General features: G+C 40.8%; 1 protein-coding gene across 3 annotated transcripts in view; it reads right to left on the bottom strand.

Annotated features, from left to right (window-relative positions):
- The window catches only part of LOC145413600 (proteasome subunit alpha type-1-like), a 111,404-nt gene that overhangs the window by 70,237 nt on the left and 22,682 nt on the right, over positions 1 to 18,485 (bottom strand). For 2 of the 3 annotated variants that reach the window (XM_080283253.1, XM_080283251.1), the window contains exon 2: positions 14,501 to 14,560. In XM_080283253.1, coding sequence (XP_080139379.1) covers positions 14,501 to 14,560 — 60 coding nt within the window. Of the gene's footprint in view, positions 1 to 14,500; positions 14,561 to 17,406; positions 17,518 to 18,485 lie in introns of those variants that run through there. The other variant, XM_080283252.1, reaches the window with a different exon arrangement.

Raw genomic sequence — 18,485 nt, 5'->3', positions numbered from 1 at the left:
TTATTAGAAGAATGGGAAAAGTGCAGAGTGCAACACTTAGTAAGTTACAATGAAGCATTAGTTAGACAAGAGTGAGTGCGCACTGTGAAGAGAACGGACTTCTGAGTGCAACTGACTAAGTTCAGTGCAAGACTTCATGACTGGAAGTGCTTCAGGATCTCCTTCTTACTGTCAGAGTCCGAGAGGAGGCAGTTATTCATCGAGGTGGCCATGGACTTGCTGTAAGTAGGCAGAATGTTTCATACTGTACTTTTTTCCATACTATACTTACCTCAATTCACTCTTTAATGTCCTTTATTGGTGTGAATAGGGTGTTAGGAGCTATGCATGTGCAGTAGGAAGGTGTTTTTCTGAGTCAGGCTAGGTTAGGGTCCATAAGTACCAGTCCAGGAGCCAGTCACCAGAATGTTTAATATTGTATGAACCTATTCTAAACTCTCATTTTATGCTTCTTTTGCATTTATTTCAGTCATTTATGTGCCTTATTGGTGTGATTTGGGTCTTAAATAGGTGCTATGCATGTCCAAAGGGAGTTGTATAGGTGTTTCTCTGAGTTAGGGTCCATAAGTACAAGTCCATAAGCTGGGGCCCAATATCCGGACCTGCCTATGGCTCTATTACATCGGATATTGGAGGGATTACTGTATATATATATATATATACCTGTATATATATACATATACAGTACCCTCGCGTCCAACACGGTAATATTGTCATGCTCAGGTCCCGTGTTGGACCAGAAACGTGTTGGACAAACAACAGAGCTTATGGGGAAAAATGAATTCTGTCAGCAACCCTAGGAAAATTCACCCTAAATACCTACCATATACCTTTACATATATTGGTACTACTGTAATTATAATAAACGGTGCTGTACTATGAATGATAACTAACCTTTTAGGATAGTGTTGGTGGGCTTGCTGGGAATGGAAGGTGGTATCCAAGGCTGTAGGTAGTCCTACTGGGTCCCCGGAGGATGGCTGCTGGTGTCACTAGCGGGTAATGGCTGTGCTCCTCCTCAACCTCCCTCATAAATCCTGTGAAATCACACTCAGAAACACTATCCTCATCCACATCCATGAAAAGTCCTGCTTCTGCCTGTCCTAGCATTCCGTAAGCCTTCACTGCTGCCAGGATCTTGTCTTGGTTTTTTATTATGGTCCTCACGCTGGCTTCATTCACTTCGTAGGCCTTGGCGATGTCCACTTTCCTCTCCCTTTTCTTCTTCCTCTCGATGATTTCTAGCTTGGTGGCCTGAGGGAGGTGCTGCCGCTTCTTGGGGTTCTCAGAAGGCTTCCTAGGCATCGTGAGCAGGATAAAATGCAGTAGCAAGGGCAGAAAATGCGGCGAGAAAAAAGCAACTTCCAATGCGAATTATGCGACTGAGTGGCAGTGTGGCGGGAGAAATTTAAACAAAGCATCACGTGAGAGCAGAAGCATTTTTGATTGGGTGACATTACGATCACGTTACGATAGCGGGTGGGGGAGGCAACTTGATCAGAAGTTTTGATTGGCTGTCAGCATCACAGGAACGTCCAGTATGACTGTGTTGGACCGGGGGTGATCGTGCTAGAGGCGAACTCTGCAGATTTCGCTCACTTCTCGGAGCTCCGTGCGTGTTATGCTAATGCACCCATGTTACAGTAATTAAATTGTATTAAATCGTACTAATTTTTTGCTCTCCGTGCTGGAAGCGAATCGTGCTGGACAAACGCGTGTTGGACGCGAGGGTACTGTATATATAGTAAAAGTCCTCTCATTTGGCATCTGGTCTTACGGTATATCCGGTCTTTTGGCAGTTTTCATAAATACTGTAGTCCCCTTACGAAACTTCTCTGCTCCTCCGGCACATATGCTGGGCCAATAGGCCAATTTGGTGCTGTTGGCGCTAGATCTAGCACTTTTCATAATAATTTTGCACCAATAAATATAAGATTTTCTTCTATATTTAGTGCATTTTGAAGTTCAATTTAGCATGAAAGTTTGAATAGTTAGCTTATAGCGTAGCGTATTTTAAAGTTGAGCTTAGCGCTTTTGAAGATTTCTGCTTGCCAACCCTGCATGCGTCGTCAGCCATCATGACTTGTAAGTGTCTGGCTATGTGAGCGAGACCTTACGATCGTTTAGAAACTTTGTCATGCCATTTTATGGTCATCCTCTCGTTCTCATGTTGTGCTATGGCTTCTACTAGTGAAAAGCCTACTGGTGTTGCAAAAAAACGAACCCATAAGGTGCGACTATTACCAAGGAGACCGAATTACTAAAAAAATTGGAGGCGGGGCATTCATAGGAAGAAGATAAAGGAAGATTTTGGTGTGAGCTCTTCCACTATATACAACATTAAGAAACAGAAAGCCAATTTAGTGCTTAGGGTTGACTAATAATACTTGCTAGACACTGTGATTGCATTGGGGTGACCAACCATGATTGCTAAAAGCTTTTTTGGCGCGTTTTCCCAGTCATCCGGCAGTTTCTGCTCTTTTGGCACCTGCTTGGTCCTGAAGATGCCAAATGAGAGGACTTTCAATGTATATGTGTGTGTGTGTGTGTGTGTATACAGTAGAACCTCTCTCATCCGGACTATATGGGGGGAAGGGTTGTCCGAATTAGCAGATTGTCCGGACCATCAGGGTAATCTTCAGTTCATACAAACTCTATCTACATATGGTATGTTTGTTAATTATTAACATATGTGGCATATGTCAACCCTACGTAACTGCAAAAGATGAAAGGATACCGGTACTAAAATAACAAAACTAATCATGTAAGATAGTTTTGTATTGCATAATTTACAGGTAAGGCCATGACAAGAAACTAGCCTACATTTTAAATTGTAGTAAGTGACTAAGACCCGTGTAGGCAAAAAAATAAATTAATTAATTAACTAATATTTGGAATAAAAATAAAACCTATGTAGGCAAAAAATACATTGTCATCTTTGGCATATTGATAACGCCCATATGGGCAAGAAGCTAATGTTTGATGTACAAGTAAAGCACATTTAAGTACAAAAAATAACCTGCAGTAATCACTAAACACTGCAGAATATTCTGACCCATTTATGTGTAAGCAAACTCCTCCTTTAACACCTTTATTCATTACAGAAGCTACACTTGCATTAAGGGGCATAGTAAGGAGGATTAACTTTTGAAATACAGCGTAAAAATATAAATGGTTGGTGAACCAGTTGATGGAACGAATGCTAGCGTGTGTTTAAACAGGCGCCCATGTAGCGATCTAGCGTGATCCGAGACTAAACAAATGACGATCGCTTTCCGCGCCGATACTGAAAATGCCTTTAGAAGTACTTACAACATATTTTTGGAGCTTATTATTTTTAAATTTTGTCCGGATTAACAGAAGTCCGGATTAAAGGGGTCCGGACTAAAGAAGTTCTACTTATATATATATATATATATATATATATATACACACACACATACAGTATATATATGTACAGTAAACTCTGTAATATCCGGTTCCCCAATTCCCGGACATTTTGAGCCTGGGCCTTCGGAACCGAAAAATGACCAAAAAACAAAAAATATATAAAAAATACGAATTTTTTTCCCACCCGTAATTTGAAATTGGAGTGCGGTGCCGAACAGCTGTGTTTATGTACGGGCCCTTCTCCCCTTCCTCCCTCCCCAGTTACCGCCTAACTAGCATCGTGAGTAGATGCTCATCGCAACGGATGCCGCTCGTTCTCATTTTTGTGAATAAACAGTGAATAAACTACAATACCTCACCACTAGACCACATGGGAATTTACAGTGTTTTGCAGTGTTAAGAAATTAGAATTTGCAGAGCAAAGGAAAAGTATGAAGTGCAAATTGGCAGTTGAAACTGGCATGGCACAATTAAGAACAGAATGTGCAGCGTTAAACAATTATAACTCACAGCGCAAAGAACTAAGTGAAGCACAACACTGGATTACTGTATGTGCTTCAAGAGCATTTTCACCACTGCCAAAGCCTTAGAGGAGGTGGCCACAGATGTGCTGTAAGTACCCTGTACACTGCTAAATATAGTATTTTCCACACTCATTTCTTATTCCTCGTTCTCAGGTTCCTTTTCATTTATTTCATGCTTTATGTCCATTATTGATGTGAATAGGGTCTTAAATAGGTGCTATGCATGTCCGGTAGGGAGTTATGTTGGTGTTTTTCTGAGTTAGGCTGGGTTAGGGTCCATAAGAACCAATCCAGGAGGTAGGGGCCCAATTTCTGGACATGCCTTTGGCTCTATTACGTCGGATATTGGGAACATTACTTATATATATACTCTTTATCCATATATATATATATATATATATATATATATACACTATGTAAGACCCTATATACTATATAAGACCCCACTATAACGGACTACTTGGGGCCCAAACCATTCCAAAAAATGCAAAATTCCAATAAAGGGAACATCTGGACTTCCCTCTGCTAATCCGGACCTTTTCCGATATACCAGACATTAGTCCACATAGCATGAACAGTTTTTAAACTGTTTCGACTACCACTGTAGTACTGTACTGTGTTATAACTTCACTACATTAATCAGATGGCATATATATAATAATGCTGTACTGTACACTGAAAAACATGTTTTTTATTTACCTTCTTGGTTTTTTATTTACCTTATTGTGGTGAACATAGCTGAAGTGGTCAGGCAGTCCAGACTGCTTCTGGCTTTATTGGACTTTATATATATATATATATATATATATACAGTAATTCCTCCACTATCCAATGTAATAGAACCAAAGGCATGTCCAGAAAGTGGTCCCATCTGGAAAGTGGGCACCTGCCTGCTGGACTGGTACTTAAGGACCCTAACCCAGCCTAACTTTGAAAGCCACCTAAATAACTCCCTACTGGACATGCATAGCACCTATTTAAACCTATTTAAGAACCTATTCACACCAACAATGGACATAAAGCATGAAATAAATGAAAAGGAACCAAAGAATGAGGAATTAGAAGTGACTGTACCTCAGCCAGGGTACTTACAGCACGTCTGTGGCTGCCTTCTAAAGACTTTGGCAGTGGTGCAAATGCTCTTGAAGCACGTACAGCAATCCAGTGTTGTCCTGCACTTACAGTAATTCTTTGCACTGTGAGTTATAACTGTTTAACACTGCACATTGTTAATTGCACCACACCAGTTTCAACCGCCAGTTTGCACTCTACAGTTAATCCTTTGCACTCAAAATTCTAATTTCTTAACACTGCACAACACTGTAAATTCCCGTGTGGTCTCCTGGCAAGGTATTGCAGTTTATTCACTGTTTATTTACAAAGAAACGAGCACGTGTGGCATCCACTGCGATAAGCATCCAGTCGCGATCGAAGTTAAGCAGTAACTGTTGGAGGCGTTGGTGACAGGGAAACAGATTTGCCAGATCGCAACAGCTACATTACCAAACTCCTCAATATTCATTACCAAATTCATAAAGCTAGCATTTATTCTTCACTAATTATATATACAAGTGGAAATACATGTAATCACTCTCCTTATAATTAACAACATGATGATTATTTTCACGCTATGTAGGCTAGCACATTAATCAGAGAGAGCAGACAATCCACCATCTCCATCCTGTGTATCCTCATACATGTGGAAAATCCATTTGGTAATGCATTATTCTGATTCATTACCAAACGAATTTTTCATTACCAAATTGGCCCACATTTGGTAATGAAAAATACCAAATGGCAACCCTGACAGGGAAGGGGGGAGGGGGGAGGAAGGAAGGGGTGAAGGGGCCATGGTGTAAACAGCTGTTCGGCACTGCAAGGCAATTTCAAATTACAGGAGGGAAAAAAATTGTTTTTTGGGGGGGATTTTTTTCTTTTTTTGGCCATTTTTGGGATCTGAAGGTTCAGACCCCCAATGTCCGGTAAGTGGGGCGTCCGGAAAGTACAGGGATTACTGTGTATATATATATATATATATATATATATATATATATATATAATAGAGAGAGAGAGAGAGAGAGTGCTGTGAAGCAACTGAAAAATGGGAAAGCAGCTGGAGTTAATGAGGTGTATGCAGAGATGCTTAAATGTAGTGGAGAGAATGGAATGAAGTGCTTGTTGGAGATATGTAAGAAGGCATGGATGAGTGAAACTGTGCCTACAAAGTGGAAAAAGGCTGTGATTGTACCCCTGTACAAAAACAAAAGTGAACGAAGTGAGTGCAAGAATTATCGTGACATAAGCTTACTGAGTGTGGTAGGGAAGGTATATGGAAGAATTATTATACAGAAAGTAAGAGAGATATCAGAAGTCCTAGTAAGTGATGAACAGGGTGGCTTTAGGAGTGGCAGAGGATGTATGGACCAAATATTTGCAGTGAGACAGATAGTAGAGAAGGCTTGTGAGAAGGACCATAAGGTGATTATGGCATTCATGGATCTGGAAAAAGCATATGACAAAGTGGACAGGGAAGGATTGTGGAAAGTTTTGCACATGTACGGTGTAGAGGGTAAGCTGCTAGGTGCCGTCAAGAGTTTTTATGATGGTAGTGAAGCATGTGTCAGGGTTAATGGGCATCTAAGTGAATGGTTTACAATCAGTGTGGGCATGCGACAAGGTTGTGTGATGTCCACATAGCTGTTCAATGTACATATGGATGGGGTGATAAGAGAAGTGAAAACACCAGTAATGGAGAGAGAGATGGCACTGGTAATGAATGGTGATGGATGGAATATCTCAAACTTGTTGTATGCTGATGATGTAGTACTGCTTGCAAGTACCAGACAAGAACTTGGTAGGCTAGTGCAGAATTTTGCTGATGTCTGTAAGCGTCGTTCCTTGACAGTAAATGTAGAAAAGAATAAAGTGATGGTTATTAGAGAGAAGGTGACTCCCAGTGCAATGTAACAGTGAATGGCGAGAGACTGGAATTGGTGAGAGAGTTCAAATACCTCGGTACAGTGATAGAAAAGAGAGGAAAATGTGCAAAAGAAGTTGAAAGTAGAGTACACAAGGAAGAAAAGTAGCTGGTGCAATGAAGGCCTTGATAAGAAACAGAGGCTCGAGTGTTGCAGCTGCACGAGGCTTACATGAAGGAGTGTTAGTGCCAACTTTAACATATGGATGTGAGACTAAGGTGTGGCATGAAAATGAAAAGTCCAGAGTAAGAGCAGTGGAGATGGGACTGCTGAGGAATGTATGTGGAGTACAGAGGGTGGATAGGATACGATATAATGTGATTCATGAAAGATGCGGAGTGAGTAAGTTGGTGGACACCAGAAATGAAGAGAGTGTACTGAGATGGTATGGTCATGTGGAGAGAATGGATAACAATAGAGTGGTGAAGAAGGTATATCTGAGCGAATTCAAAGGATGGAGGAGGCGAGGTACACCAAAGAGAAGGTGGAGAGATATGGTGGATGAATGTGTGAGGAAGAGAGGTTTGGATGTTGGTAAGGCTAGGGAACTGACAGGAGATCGAGCTGGCTGGATGAATTTTGTGAGGAGAAGTGCATGCTCAGGGATTTTTGGCATCCCTTTTCAACGTGGTAGTGTCTGGCTTGACTCAGTCAGATACGATTATGTGAAGCTACAGAACGTGGTGAATGTTTTTGGTGTATCCAATAGAGCCAGGATTCCGGGGGCTTGAATGATGAGTGAATGGAAGCGTGGCCCATTGGATTGGGCAATTTGGGGCTGTCTGGACATTGCTACTCCTCACCCTGCACTTGGGTGGGAAAGGAGGTCCAGATGATGATGATGATGATGATGATGATATATATCTATACATCCAGTAATCCCTCATTTATCCAGACATAATACAGAAGAACCAAAAGCACATCCAGGTAGTGGCAACATCTGGATAATGAACACCATTCCCCTACCATACCCAGACCCTACCTATACCCAACATCCAACCTTTACCTAACTAATTTGTACAGTACCTACTGTATGCTTAATTTGGCAATGTTTTTTGGTCATTTAGGCATATTTAGATATCGAAACACACAAAGGAATATCCAAAGTAATGCTAAACACCAAGAAAACCATGCAGAAAAAACAACGAAAACTAAAAAACACCCTACGTGCTAAGGGGTCTTTGTATGCAGCATGTGTGCGAAGATGTATATTGGATGCAAGAGTTTATAGAGGTTGGGGGAATGGACTTTCTGACCACTACTTGGTGGTGGCCAGAGTTAAAGTTCAAGTAAGATGGAGGAAAAGAAGAAGGGAATGACGAGAGGAAGGAGTAGTTGCAAGGAGAGTGGAAAGGTTACAAGAGGATGAGAAAAAGGCAGAGTATAAGAGAGAAGTGGAGGAACGATTGGGCAAATATGAGTTGGAGCAGATGGGGGACGTGGAAGGTGTGTGTAGAATATTTACAGAAGAAATATGTGTAGCATGTGATGTGGTGTGTGGAAGGAAGAGAAGACGGAGGGGGGTGCAAGGAACAGCGTGGTGGACTGAAGAGGTGAAACGGGCTGTGGCACAAAAGAAGAAAGCATACAATGAATGGATGAGAAATAGGGACGTGGAAGAAGTTGAGAGGCGGAAGAGAGAGTTATATGTAGAAAGAAAGAGAGAGGTGAAAAAATTAGTAAGAGAGAGTAAGAAGAGAGTGGATGAGGAATTTGGAAGGAATTTGAGTGTAAAGTGGAGGGACTGTAAGAAAATGTTCTGGAAAGAGGTGAAAAGAGTAAGACAGGGTGGAAGTGAAGTTAGCAGGGGAGTGAAAGATAAAAATGGTAGATTACTAGTGGAGAAGGGAGAAAAAGTGAGCAGATGGAGAGAACACTTTAAGGAATTGTTGAACGTGGAGGATGGAAGTAATGCAAGTATAAGTGGCTGGGGAATGGCTGGGAGAAGGAGGGAGGTGAGAAGACAGGAAGAAATCAGTAGGATAGAAGTTGTGGAAGCAATGAAGAAAGTTAAATCAGGGAAAGCCCCAGGAATTGATGGAGTGTGTGGTGAAATGCTGAAGCATGGGGGAGAGATAGTAGTAGAATGGATGTGGAAGATGTGCAAATTGGCCTGGGAGGAAGGTAGAGTCCCGGAGGATTGGAAGTCAGGTATAATTATTCCCTTGTACAAAGGAAAAGGGGAAAAAGAAGTGTGTGGTAATCATAGGGGCATTTGTCTTCTTAGTATAATAGGAAAAGTGCATGGTAGGATACTTATTGACAGAGTTAGAGAAAGAACAGAGAAATTAGTTGGAGAAGAACAGGGAGGCTTTAGGAAGGGAAGAGGTTGTGTAGATCAGATATTCATTCTCAGATCTTTAGTGGAAAAGTTTCTAGAGAAGGGAAAGAAGTTGTATGCAGCTTTCATGGATTTGGAGAAAGCATATGACAGGGTGGATAGACAAGGATTGTGGAAAGTGTTAAGAATATATGGAATAGATGGGAAGTTGTTGAATGCTGTGAAGAGTATGTACGATGGTGCGAAGGCTGCAGTGCATGTGGATGGTGAACTAAGTGAATTTTTCTCTTTGAAAGTTGGGTTGAAACAGGGATGTGTCATGTCTCCATGGTTGTTCAATCTGTACATGGATGGGGTAATAAAAGAGGTACAAGGTAGGGTAGTGGATGTTGGAGTGGCCCTGGTGAGAGAGGATAGTGTTTGGAAACTCCCTGTACTGTTGTTTGCAGATGATACCGTGTTCTTGAGTGAAGACGAAGGGGAGCTGCAAGGCTTGGTGGATGAGTTTGAGAGAGTGTGTAAGAAACGGAATCTAAAGGTGAATGTAGGGAAGAGTAAAGTGATGGTCTTTGAGAGAGGTGAAGTCAGTGAATGTACAGCGAGGTTGGATGGTGAGGAATTGGAAAATGTGAGTACGTTTAAGTACTTGGGTAGTGTGATGAGTAAGGATGGAGGTTTGGAGGGTGAAGTGCTTGAAAGGGTACAGCAGGGAAGAAAGGTTGCTGGTTCTTTGAAAGCAGTGATAAGAAACAGGGAAGTGAGCATGGAAGTGAAAAAGTTACTACGTGACAGTATTGTGATACCAACTCTAACGTACGGAAGTGAAGCTTGGACGTTGTTGGAAGGACACAAGTCAAGAGTGAGAGCCGTGGAAATGAGTTATTTAAGAGAAGCCTGTGGAGTCACATGGAGAGACAGGCTGACGAATGAGGATATAAAGGAGCGTTGTGGTGTTGATGTGGATGTGATAGGAAGCGTTATGAGGAACACACTGAGGTGGTTTGGCCATGTGGAGAGGATGGAGGGTGAAAGACTGACGAAGAGAGTGTATGTGAGTGAGGTGGAGGGGGAAAGAGGGAGGGGGAGGCCGAGGATGAGATGGAGAGATGGGGTGGAGAGGTATATGAGAGAGGGGGGTGTGAGTTGGGAGCAGGGGAGTGAAATGGCGGGGGACAGGGCGACTTGGAGGCGATTTGTTTGTGGCCACCCCAAACGGGATTGAGGCGTCTGGCAATAGATAGATAGATAGATGTGTTAGGAGTGTAATGCTGTACGGTAGTGAGACTTGGGCAGTGAAGGAGGAAGATATTCGCCAGCTCAGACGTACAGAAATGACAATGATTAGGTGGATATGCAGTGCATCCCTGCATCCAAGGCCTGGAGGGGCTGGGTTTACGATGGAAGAGTTGAGAGGTAGGATGGGACTGGAGTGTATTGGTGTTGTGATGAGAAGAGGTAGATTGAGATGGTTTGGACATGTGGTGGACATGTGGAGAGGATGGGGGATGATAATTGGGTGAGGAAGGTGAGAAGTGTTAACACTGGGGGTGGGGTTACGAGGGGTAGACCGAGAAAGACATGGGACGTGGTCATTAAGTGTGACATTAGGGTTAAGGGACTGAACAGGGAGGCTGCAATGGATCGTGCAGCATGGAGAGCCGCCATTAGGTGACCAAGGCCGACACATGCAAGCATGTTGGAGCCTTTAAAAACGAAACAAAACGAACCCAACCTATACACTACTGTATGTACAGAACCCCTCCTTATTCTGGCAGTGTTTTCCAGTCATTCTGCCATATTTTGACATCAATACATACACAGGATTATCCCAAAAAATTTACAACGCCAAGAAAACTATGCAAAAAAAACACTGAAAACCAAAAAACACCCTACCTATACACCATTGTATGTACAGTACCCCTCCTAATTTTGGCACTGCTTTCAGGTCAATCTGCCATATCTAGACATCAAAACACACATAGGAATATCCAAAATAATGCTAAACACAAGAAAACCATTAAAAAACAAAATGAAAGCCAAAAAACATCCGACCTATACATTACTGTACTGTACTGTACGTACAATACCCCTCCTAATTTTGGCACTGTTTTCCGGTCATTCTGCCATATTGAGATATCAAAACACACATAGGATTATCTATATTAATGCTAAACATCAATAAAACTGCATAACCAACAAAAATCCACAAAGAAAAAAAAAATGAAGACAGTTTGAAAATCAGATTAATGCTAAACATCAAGAAAACAATGCATGACCAACAAAAATCCACATAAAAACTGAAAACAGTTTGAAAATCAGTTATCTGTGACGAGTGAGTGCTCCCAGGGCTCAAAAAAAAATTCCAAGGCCAAATATGCCACCGGAAATTGGTTATACTGGTATAAATGTACACCATCATCTTTGCTGGTGTTTATACTATAAGACAAACTGATAAAGACACACAAAACTGATAAGTAAAAGTACAGAAATGAAGTGAGAATAAAGTGTTCAGGAGTAAAACTTCTCTTCATATAACTTCCCACCATCCTAGTGCAAAATTTTGCCAGCACCTTCCAAGAGTTAAACATATGTCCAGATGCAGAATTTCATGAGTTTTCTTGTGGGTTTTGCAGAATTTCAATACAACCAAGAGTAGTCAAATAAACTGCAAAAAAATTTGAAAACTCATGAGTCTATGTTACCACCAAAGAGGAGGGTAGGGACTGAGGGGGAGCCAAGGAGGTATGAAGGAGGGACAGGAGGGGAGAAGAAACGAGGCTGTGGGCAGGATTATCCCTCTTCTGTTAACAGGTGGACAGGAACTTTCACCGTACATTTACTCGTGGCTTGCAGTCTGTTAGACGCTGAGTGGTCATGTGGAAACACAACTCATGGTGACCGGGGCTTTCAATGTTCGGTAGAGAGGTGGAGGCCGCTGTCACCGAACACGTACAGCAACTCGTGGCTTGTAGCCTGTGTTCAATGATGGTGGCAGTTGGGAAAGACTTAGCCCCGTGGCCGTCCGACATTGGACATTCGGTGGGGATGCGTATGGACTTTCTGACACCGCTTCCAGGTTACAATTGTATTACTCAGGTGCTAGAGGTTCATTGGGAGTGACTGGACCAGCATACGACTTTGACCATTCAGTACAGGGGCGGACGGACATTTTACCTCTGGTTGTGGGTTATGGACTGCTTCCCGCTCACAGCTCGAACCCAGCAGCCACGATACAGAATGTTTGAACATGTTGGCTGGCCAGCCAAAGTTCGCAGGACTTTTACATCTAGATAATAGCAAGTAAATAGAGCCAAGGTCCAGCATCCAGAAAATGAACACATCCGGATACCATGCATCTGGATAAATGCTGGACTACTACACAGTACAGAGAGAGAGAGAGAGAGAAAAAAAAATAAGCAGAGGAAGGAAAATCAATCAATCAATTGCCAGACGCCATAATCCCGTAAGGGGTGGCCATTGACTACGAGTTATTTGTTTTACAGGGAGGGGCACTAACCCTCCACCAACCCACTTGTTGACAGGTATGGAGCACGTATGGTTTGGTTATATGGTTACCACCCAGCACTGTAAATGGTTTCTTGGCTTACAGGAAAAACAAATTTAAAAAAATAATCCATACACTGGATTACAGGTATCCTCCATTCATAAAGAATCTGTAACAAGAGGACTTGACCTGCAGCAAGTTGAAGTTTAGAGAGAAGCAATTCTGGGGAAGTGAGTTCCAAATAGATGCAGTTTGGACAATAAACGAATTCTGATAGGCAGAAGTTCTGCAATACGACATGTGACAGTCCAGTCATCAGTGTTAACAGATGCCTGTGTTGCACAGGGGAAGGCATGGAGAGGTGGCACAGTGGATGCAACTTCATACGAACATTTGCCGTAACTATATCTGTAAAATAATGCAAGGGAGGCAACATTCTTTCTTACTTGTATGGGAGGTACTTCATTTGTAACTACTAATAATTCTTACAGCTTTGTTCTGAATTTTGTCCAGTTGTTTTAGTGCAACCTCTTAACATCCACTTCACAAGGGTGAGCATGAGCAATAGTCCAGATGAATGCGCACAGGATTCTTGTAAACTGTAGCTAACTGCTCTGCAGTGAAGAAGTTACGAATTCTGTACAATAATCTAAGTTTCTTTGAAGCAGTTAAACTTTAGCCAGTGATCTTACATGAAAGGTCCACCTGGGGGCACTGTTAAGTGAATCATCAAGAATTTCAATACTTTTAGAGACTGGAATATTAAGAGCATTGAAGGTAATCAGATATACCTGTCTACTGGTAAACTGTATATATTTGGCTTTCCTAGCATTCAATGAGACAATGTTATTTTGTCTCCATTTAGTGAACTAAAATCTTGATATATGAAGACTGCTGTACTGAGTTGTGGGTTAAAGATGTTACACTTTTAATGGGTATTCATGTGTGAATGAACTGTGAAGTATATCACTAACTGCAATAAAACAGAGTGTAACCCTTAAAATTTTCTGAATCACTTAGGAACTGAATAATCTCCTGGAAATTGAAGAGAAAGCATATGCTATGCTGCAATCAGTAACTAAAATGGGTAGAGAAAGGGACTGCAAATCCTCTTTAAACATTTGTTGTTGCTGATAAAGAGCCACAACTCTCAAAGAAGTTACAAAGAATCATTCGTGTTGTGAAAAATTGTGATTTTGGTATTAATGTCGATTAATCCCAATCTGTCTGACCAAGCAGACCCATCAACCGCAGGCAGTCAGACCATCCTGTTCAGCACCTCACCACAGTGAGAGGTGGGATATAGTGTGGAGGTTTGGTTCCTGGATGGACACCACATTCACATCTCTCCACCCAGTTAACTGGGCACCACAGTAGGCTCCACTTCACTTTTTATACTGTAGTAAAAATTGTACTGAAATATACAGTACTGTTTTAAAAGTGGCAACTCCACATCATGCCACTGTTTACAAGGCCTTGCATCTCTTAGTTCCCTGGATGGAGCATGCATATGCACTTCCCTAACTACTCTTGTATCTCATGACATTTTTGTCAACTTATATGCAAGAATACTCATATTCACTGCAGTATACAGTATTAAACACCAGGTTTGCGATTTCAAGCTATTATTCATTAGCCTGCAATCCCGTGGGTGAGCAGGACTGCATCCAGACTTTACTCACTTAAACTAGACGCGGAAGTCGTACGCCAATTCAAATTAGGCAAAGTGGATTTTGGATAAAAACAAGTTCAGACTGGGTGGATATTGTCACCTAATGCTTTGGCTTTCAATTACCAGAAAGAACAGAATGAAAATACTCACCTGGTGGAGGCGACCTTGAGGTGACCAGACTGTCACATCATTATCATACTGGTTTCGAAACTGCAAAGAAAACAAATTAAAATGAAGGACACTAACTAAACATGTGACAAAAAAGATTTCTCTTCTAGATTATATATATATATATATATATATATATATATATATATATATATATATATATATACATATATATATATATATATATATATATATATATATATATATACAAATATATATATATATATATATATATATATATATATATATATATATATATATATTGTGGTAGGTGGGGGCGCTCACCATCCACTCACTCGATGTAGTGCTGCTGTCGGGTGTCTTTTCCGTCCATTCTCTTCTGTCTTCCTTTCCTTCATTCTTTCCTTGTCCTTCTGCCTTTGGGTAACTTTATACTCCCTTTTCTGTCTTTCTTTCCTTCATTCTGCCTGTGGGTGACTCTACACTGAGTGACAAGCCAAATGTTTGCCTGTACACCAGGAAACCATTTACTATGCTGGGTGGTAACCATATAACCAAATTTTGGCACCTGGTGGTTTAGTGGGTAATTATTGCGCTTGAGTCGGTGAAGGTTTATATCCAAGAGGTGGTTGGGGTTGATTGCTCATGTAATGCCACTCAGGGATGAGTAAGGCTGGTCACTCTCAATCTTAAATGTCGGGACCGACTGCCTAACCCTGGGCTCCTACGCTCCTCATGGGGCAATGTAGGATTGGATAATGGATGGATATACAGTATATATATATATATATATATATATATATATATATATATATATATATACATACATACATACAGTATATATGTTATAAAACTATTAACTGAATGCATGTCATATAAAAAGAAATTAAAATTATATCCTAAAACTATAAGGAAGGCTACTGCAAACATCTGGAGACAATGATTCAAACACCCAGTACCAAAGTGTGCACAGAAAAACAGGTAATTTTCTTACTTCAGCCCATACAGCATACTAGACTTGGCAATAAATCTATTGTTTTTCCTTTTTCTGATTTATTCAAATATAACCTTCACTTCCACCAGAAACTGTCAGTTTTAATGATAATGTAACCCCTCAATTTCCATCAAAAATAAGGGGCCCAGTGGGATATGACAATTTCTGAGGGGAGAAAATGGCAAAATTGATTACTTCTGACGGAAAAGATGGTCGAGTTGCACAAATTATTTTGACAAAAAAGGATAAACCATGCATTTATAACCAACCCCTTCCTTTTTTTCAATGAGCGAAATATACAAAAATTAATTATAACAGCATTTTTGGCATTAACCTAACTTTGCCAAACTTAACCAAACCTGAATCTGAGCAATTCATTTCTAATCAAAATCAATTCTGAACTAATCTGAATAACAAGCGCAAGAATTGGCGAGCACCTGTTACACTGAACTGAATTCAAAGCAGACCTTGTAAATGATCACTTACAAGTTCTGGACTACATAGACGTTGAACCATCCATCCATCATCCAGTTCTATGTTGCCCCAAGAGGAGCATAGAAGCCTGAGGCTAGGCAAGTTGGTCCTCTCATTTATGATGAGAGTGACCAGCCTCACTCATCCCTGAATGGCATTACATGAGCAATAAACCCCAACCACCCCTTGGATATAAACCTACACAGGCTCAATACGATTGCAGCACCTTAATTACCCACTAGACCACCAGATGCCATAATTTGGTTATATGGTTATCACCCGGCGTAGGAACTGGTTTCCTGGAGTACAGGGCACCATTTGGCTTGTCGCTCAGTGTAGTCACCCATAAGCAGAAGGAAGAGGAAAGAATGAAAGAAAGAAAGAGTGTAAAGTCACCCATCGGCAGAAGGAAGAGGAGATAATGGAGGAAAGACATATGGGGATGGACAGAAGAGAGAAAAGGACAGACACTACATCGAGTGAGTGAATGATGAGAGCCCCAACTACCACCAATCAAAAATAGTAATTTTTGTGATATTTGCACAAATCACATTTAAAATAGAAAAGCATCATGTGAACACAATTTTTACATACTGAACAATGTCACGTTATGACAACCATAATGAACGTACAATAGCAAAGACTGTATGGTATATCTTTTCAGTGTTTGAAAAACTGTTCCTTATTTAAGGCTAACTCAAAGCATAACAGTGTTCAGCAAGCACAGTACAGTACAGGTTCTCCCTTACTTATAAACGGTCAACTTATATATTTTCACACTTATGATTGTGCACCTTCAGTAAAATATTAATAAATTACATGGAATTACATGATATATTCAACACTTTATTATAAAATAGGCTTTGCATTAATGATTTTGCCCAACTGTAGGCTAATGTAAGTGTTCTAAGCAGGTTTAAAAGGCTTAGTAGGCTTGGCTAGGCTATGATGTCAGGTTGGTTAGGTGTATTAAATGCATTTCTTGACTACCGAAAATTCAACTTACGAGCAGTTTCCTGGAACATAACCGGTTCATAAGTAGGGGAGGGCCTGTACTTGATATGTCAATATTACTAAAAGCTATGTACCTATATGACTCTGTATATGATCTATACTGATACTGTGTTAATATTTTCAACTTCCTAGCAGCCCAAAACTCACAAGTGGCCAATGCAACAACTCAACAAGCAAAAAGCCACAGTAAATCCTGTAATGAGGCCCTGCCCACCCCATTGGTCAGATTAAAAGTTTAAAAGAAGACTGCTGAGCTGCACCATATCTGACCAGGATGCAGTGAATCTGGTGGGGAATGCCAGCTGCTTTCATGTGTTATTTATATGTGCTTTATCTCCATTCTTCAATCTATCTATAGCCAGACACCACAGTCCCATAATGGATGGTCATTTGTCTTTGAGTTAGTTGTTTTACAGGGAGGGGAACTAACCCTCCGCCAACTCACTTGTTGGCAAGTAGGGAACATGTGTGGGATGGTTATTTGGTTACCACCCAGTGTTGTAGCTAAATGGTTTCCTGGCTTACAGGAAACCCATTTGGCTTGTCACTCAATGTAAAGCCATCTGAAATGGAAAGAATAATAATAAAAAGTGACAGGAATGGTTGGAGAAATAGGAAGAGAGAGGAGAGACATAGAAAAAGAGTGATAAAGGTGAAAGAAGAAGTAGGCAGCACCACATCAAGTGAGTGGATGATGGTCGCACAGAAGTGTCATGGAAGAACAGGCCTTTGTTTGGATGACATCATATGGTAATCATCAAGGAGACACAGATTCAACCAATTTTGTACTTTTTTTTTTCTTTACCAAAGCCTTTCATTGAATTTTTTTGAGTATTTTCCATGTGTGTTTTCACATTCTGATGTTTTTTATTTCTAAGTGATGAAGAGCACTTAAAAGGCGGTCTCCAAAATGGTTTGATAGCAACTGTGCCAGAGCAACAGCCCAAAAGTCTTCAGCATATAACTATTACTTGAAATCAAAAACATCTGAATCACTCTCTCAATTTAAAATTGCTAGAAACCAGGCAAAAGCTGTAATAAATCTTGCTAAATCAAACTTCCTTCAAACCATGCATCAAAACTACTTAACAACCCTAATGACAACAGAATATTCTGGTCAACTCTCAATTCTTTCAATAATAACTTTAACAAGTCATCATCTATTCCCCCACTAAAATCTCCAGATGGCAACATTACTAATGACCCACGTGGGAAAGCAGATATCTTTGCCAGTACATTTGCCAGAAATTCTACCGTAGAGGAAGCAAGCCAGAATGTTCCAGCACTAGAACTTGCCTCTCCTGACATTGTTCCACTTAAAATACAGACAAGGTATGTGAAATCCATCCTAGACAATTTACCAACCAACAAAGCTCCAGGCCCAGATGGAATTCCACCAATTGTCTTGAAAAAGAGTTCCCCAGAACTTGCCTCTGTTCTTGCAAAATTATTCAGACTATGCATATGTACTTCTTCATTCCCTAATTCGTGGAAAAAAGCCAATATCCACCCAATTTCAAAGAA

This window comes from Coenobita brevimanus, chromosome 97 (genome assembly GCF_032717465.1).
Source record: "Coenobita brevimanus isolate Jiangsu-jjx chromosome 97, ASM3271746v2, whole genome shotgun sequence".
NCBI classification, from domain to species: Eukaryota; Metazoa; Arthropoda; class Malacostraca; order Decapoda; family Coenobitidae; genus Coenobita; species Coenobita brevimanus.
This window is presented reverse-complemented; position numbering and strand designations above follow the sequence as displayed.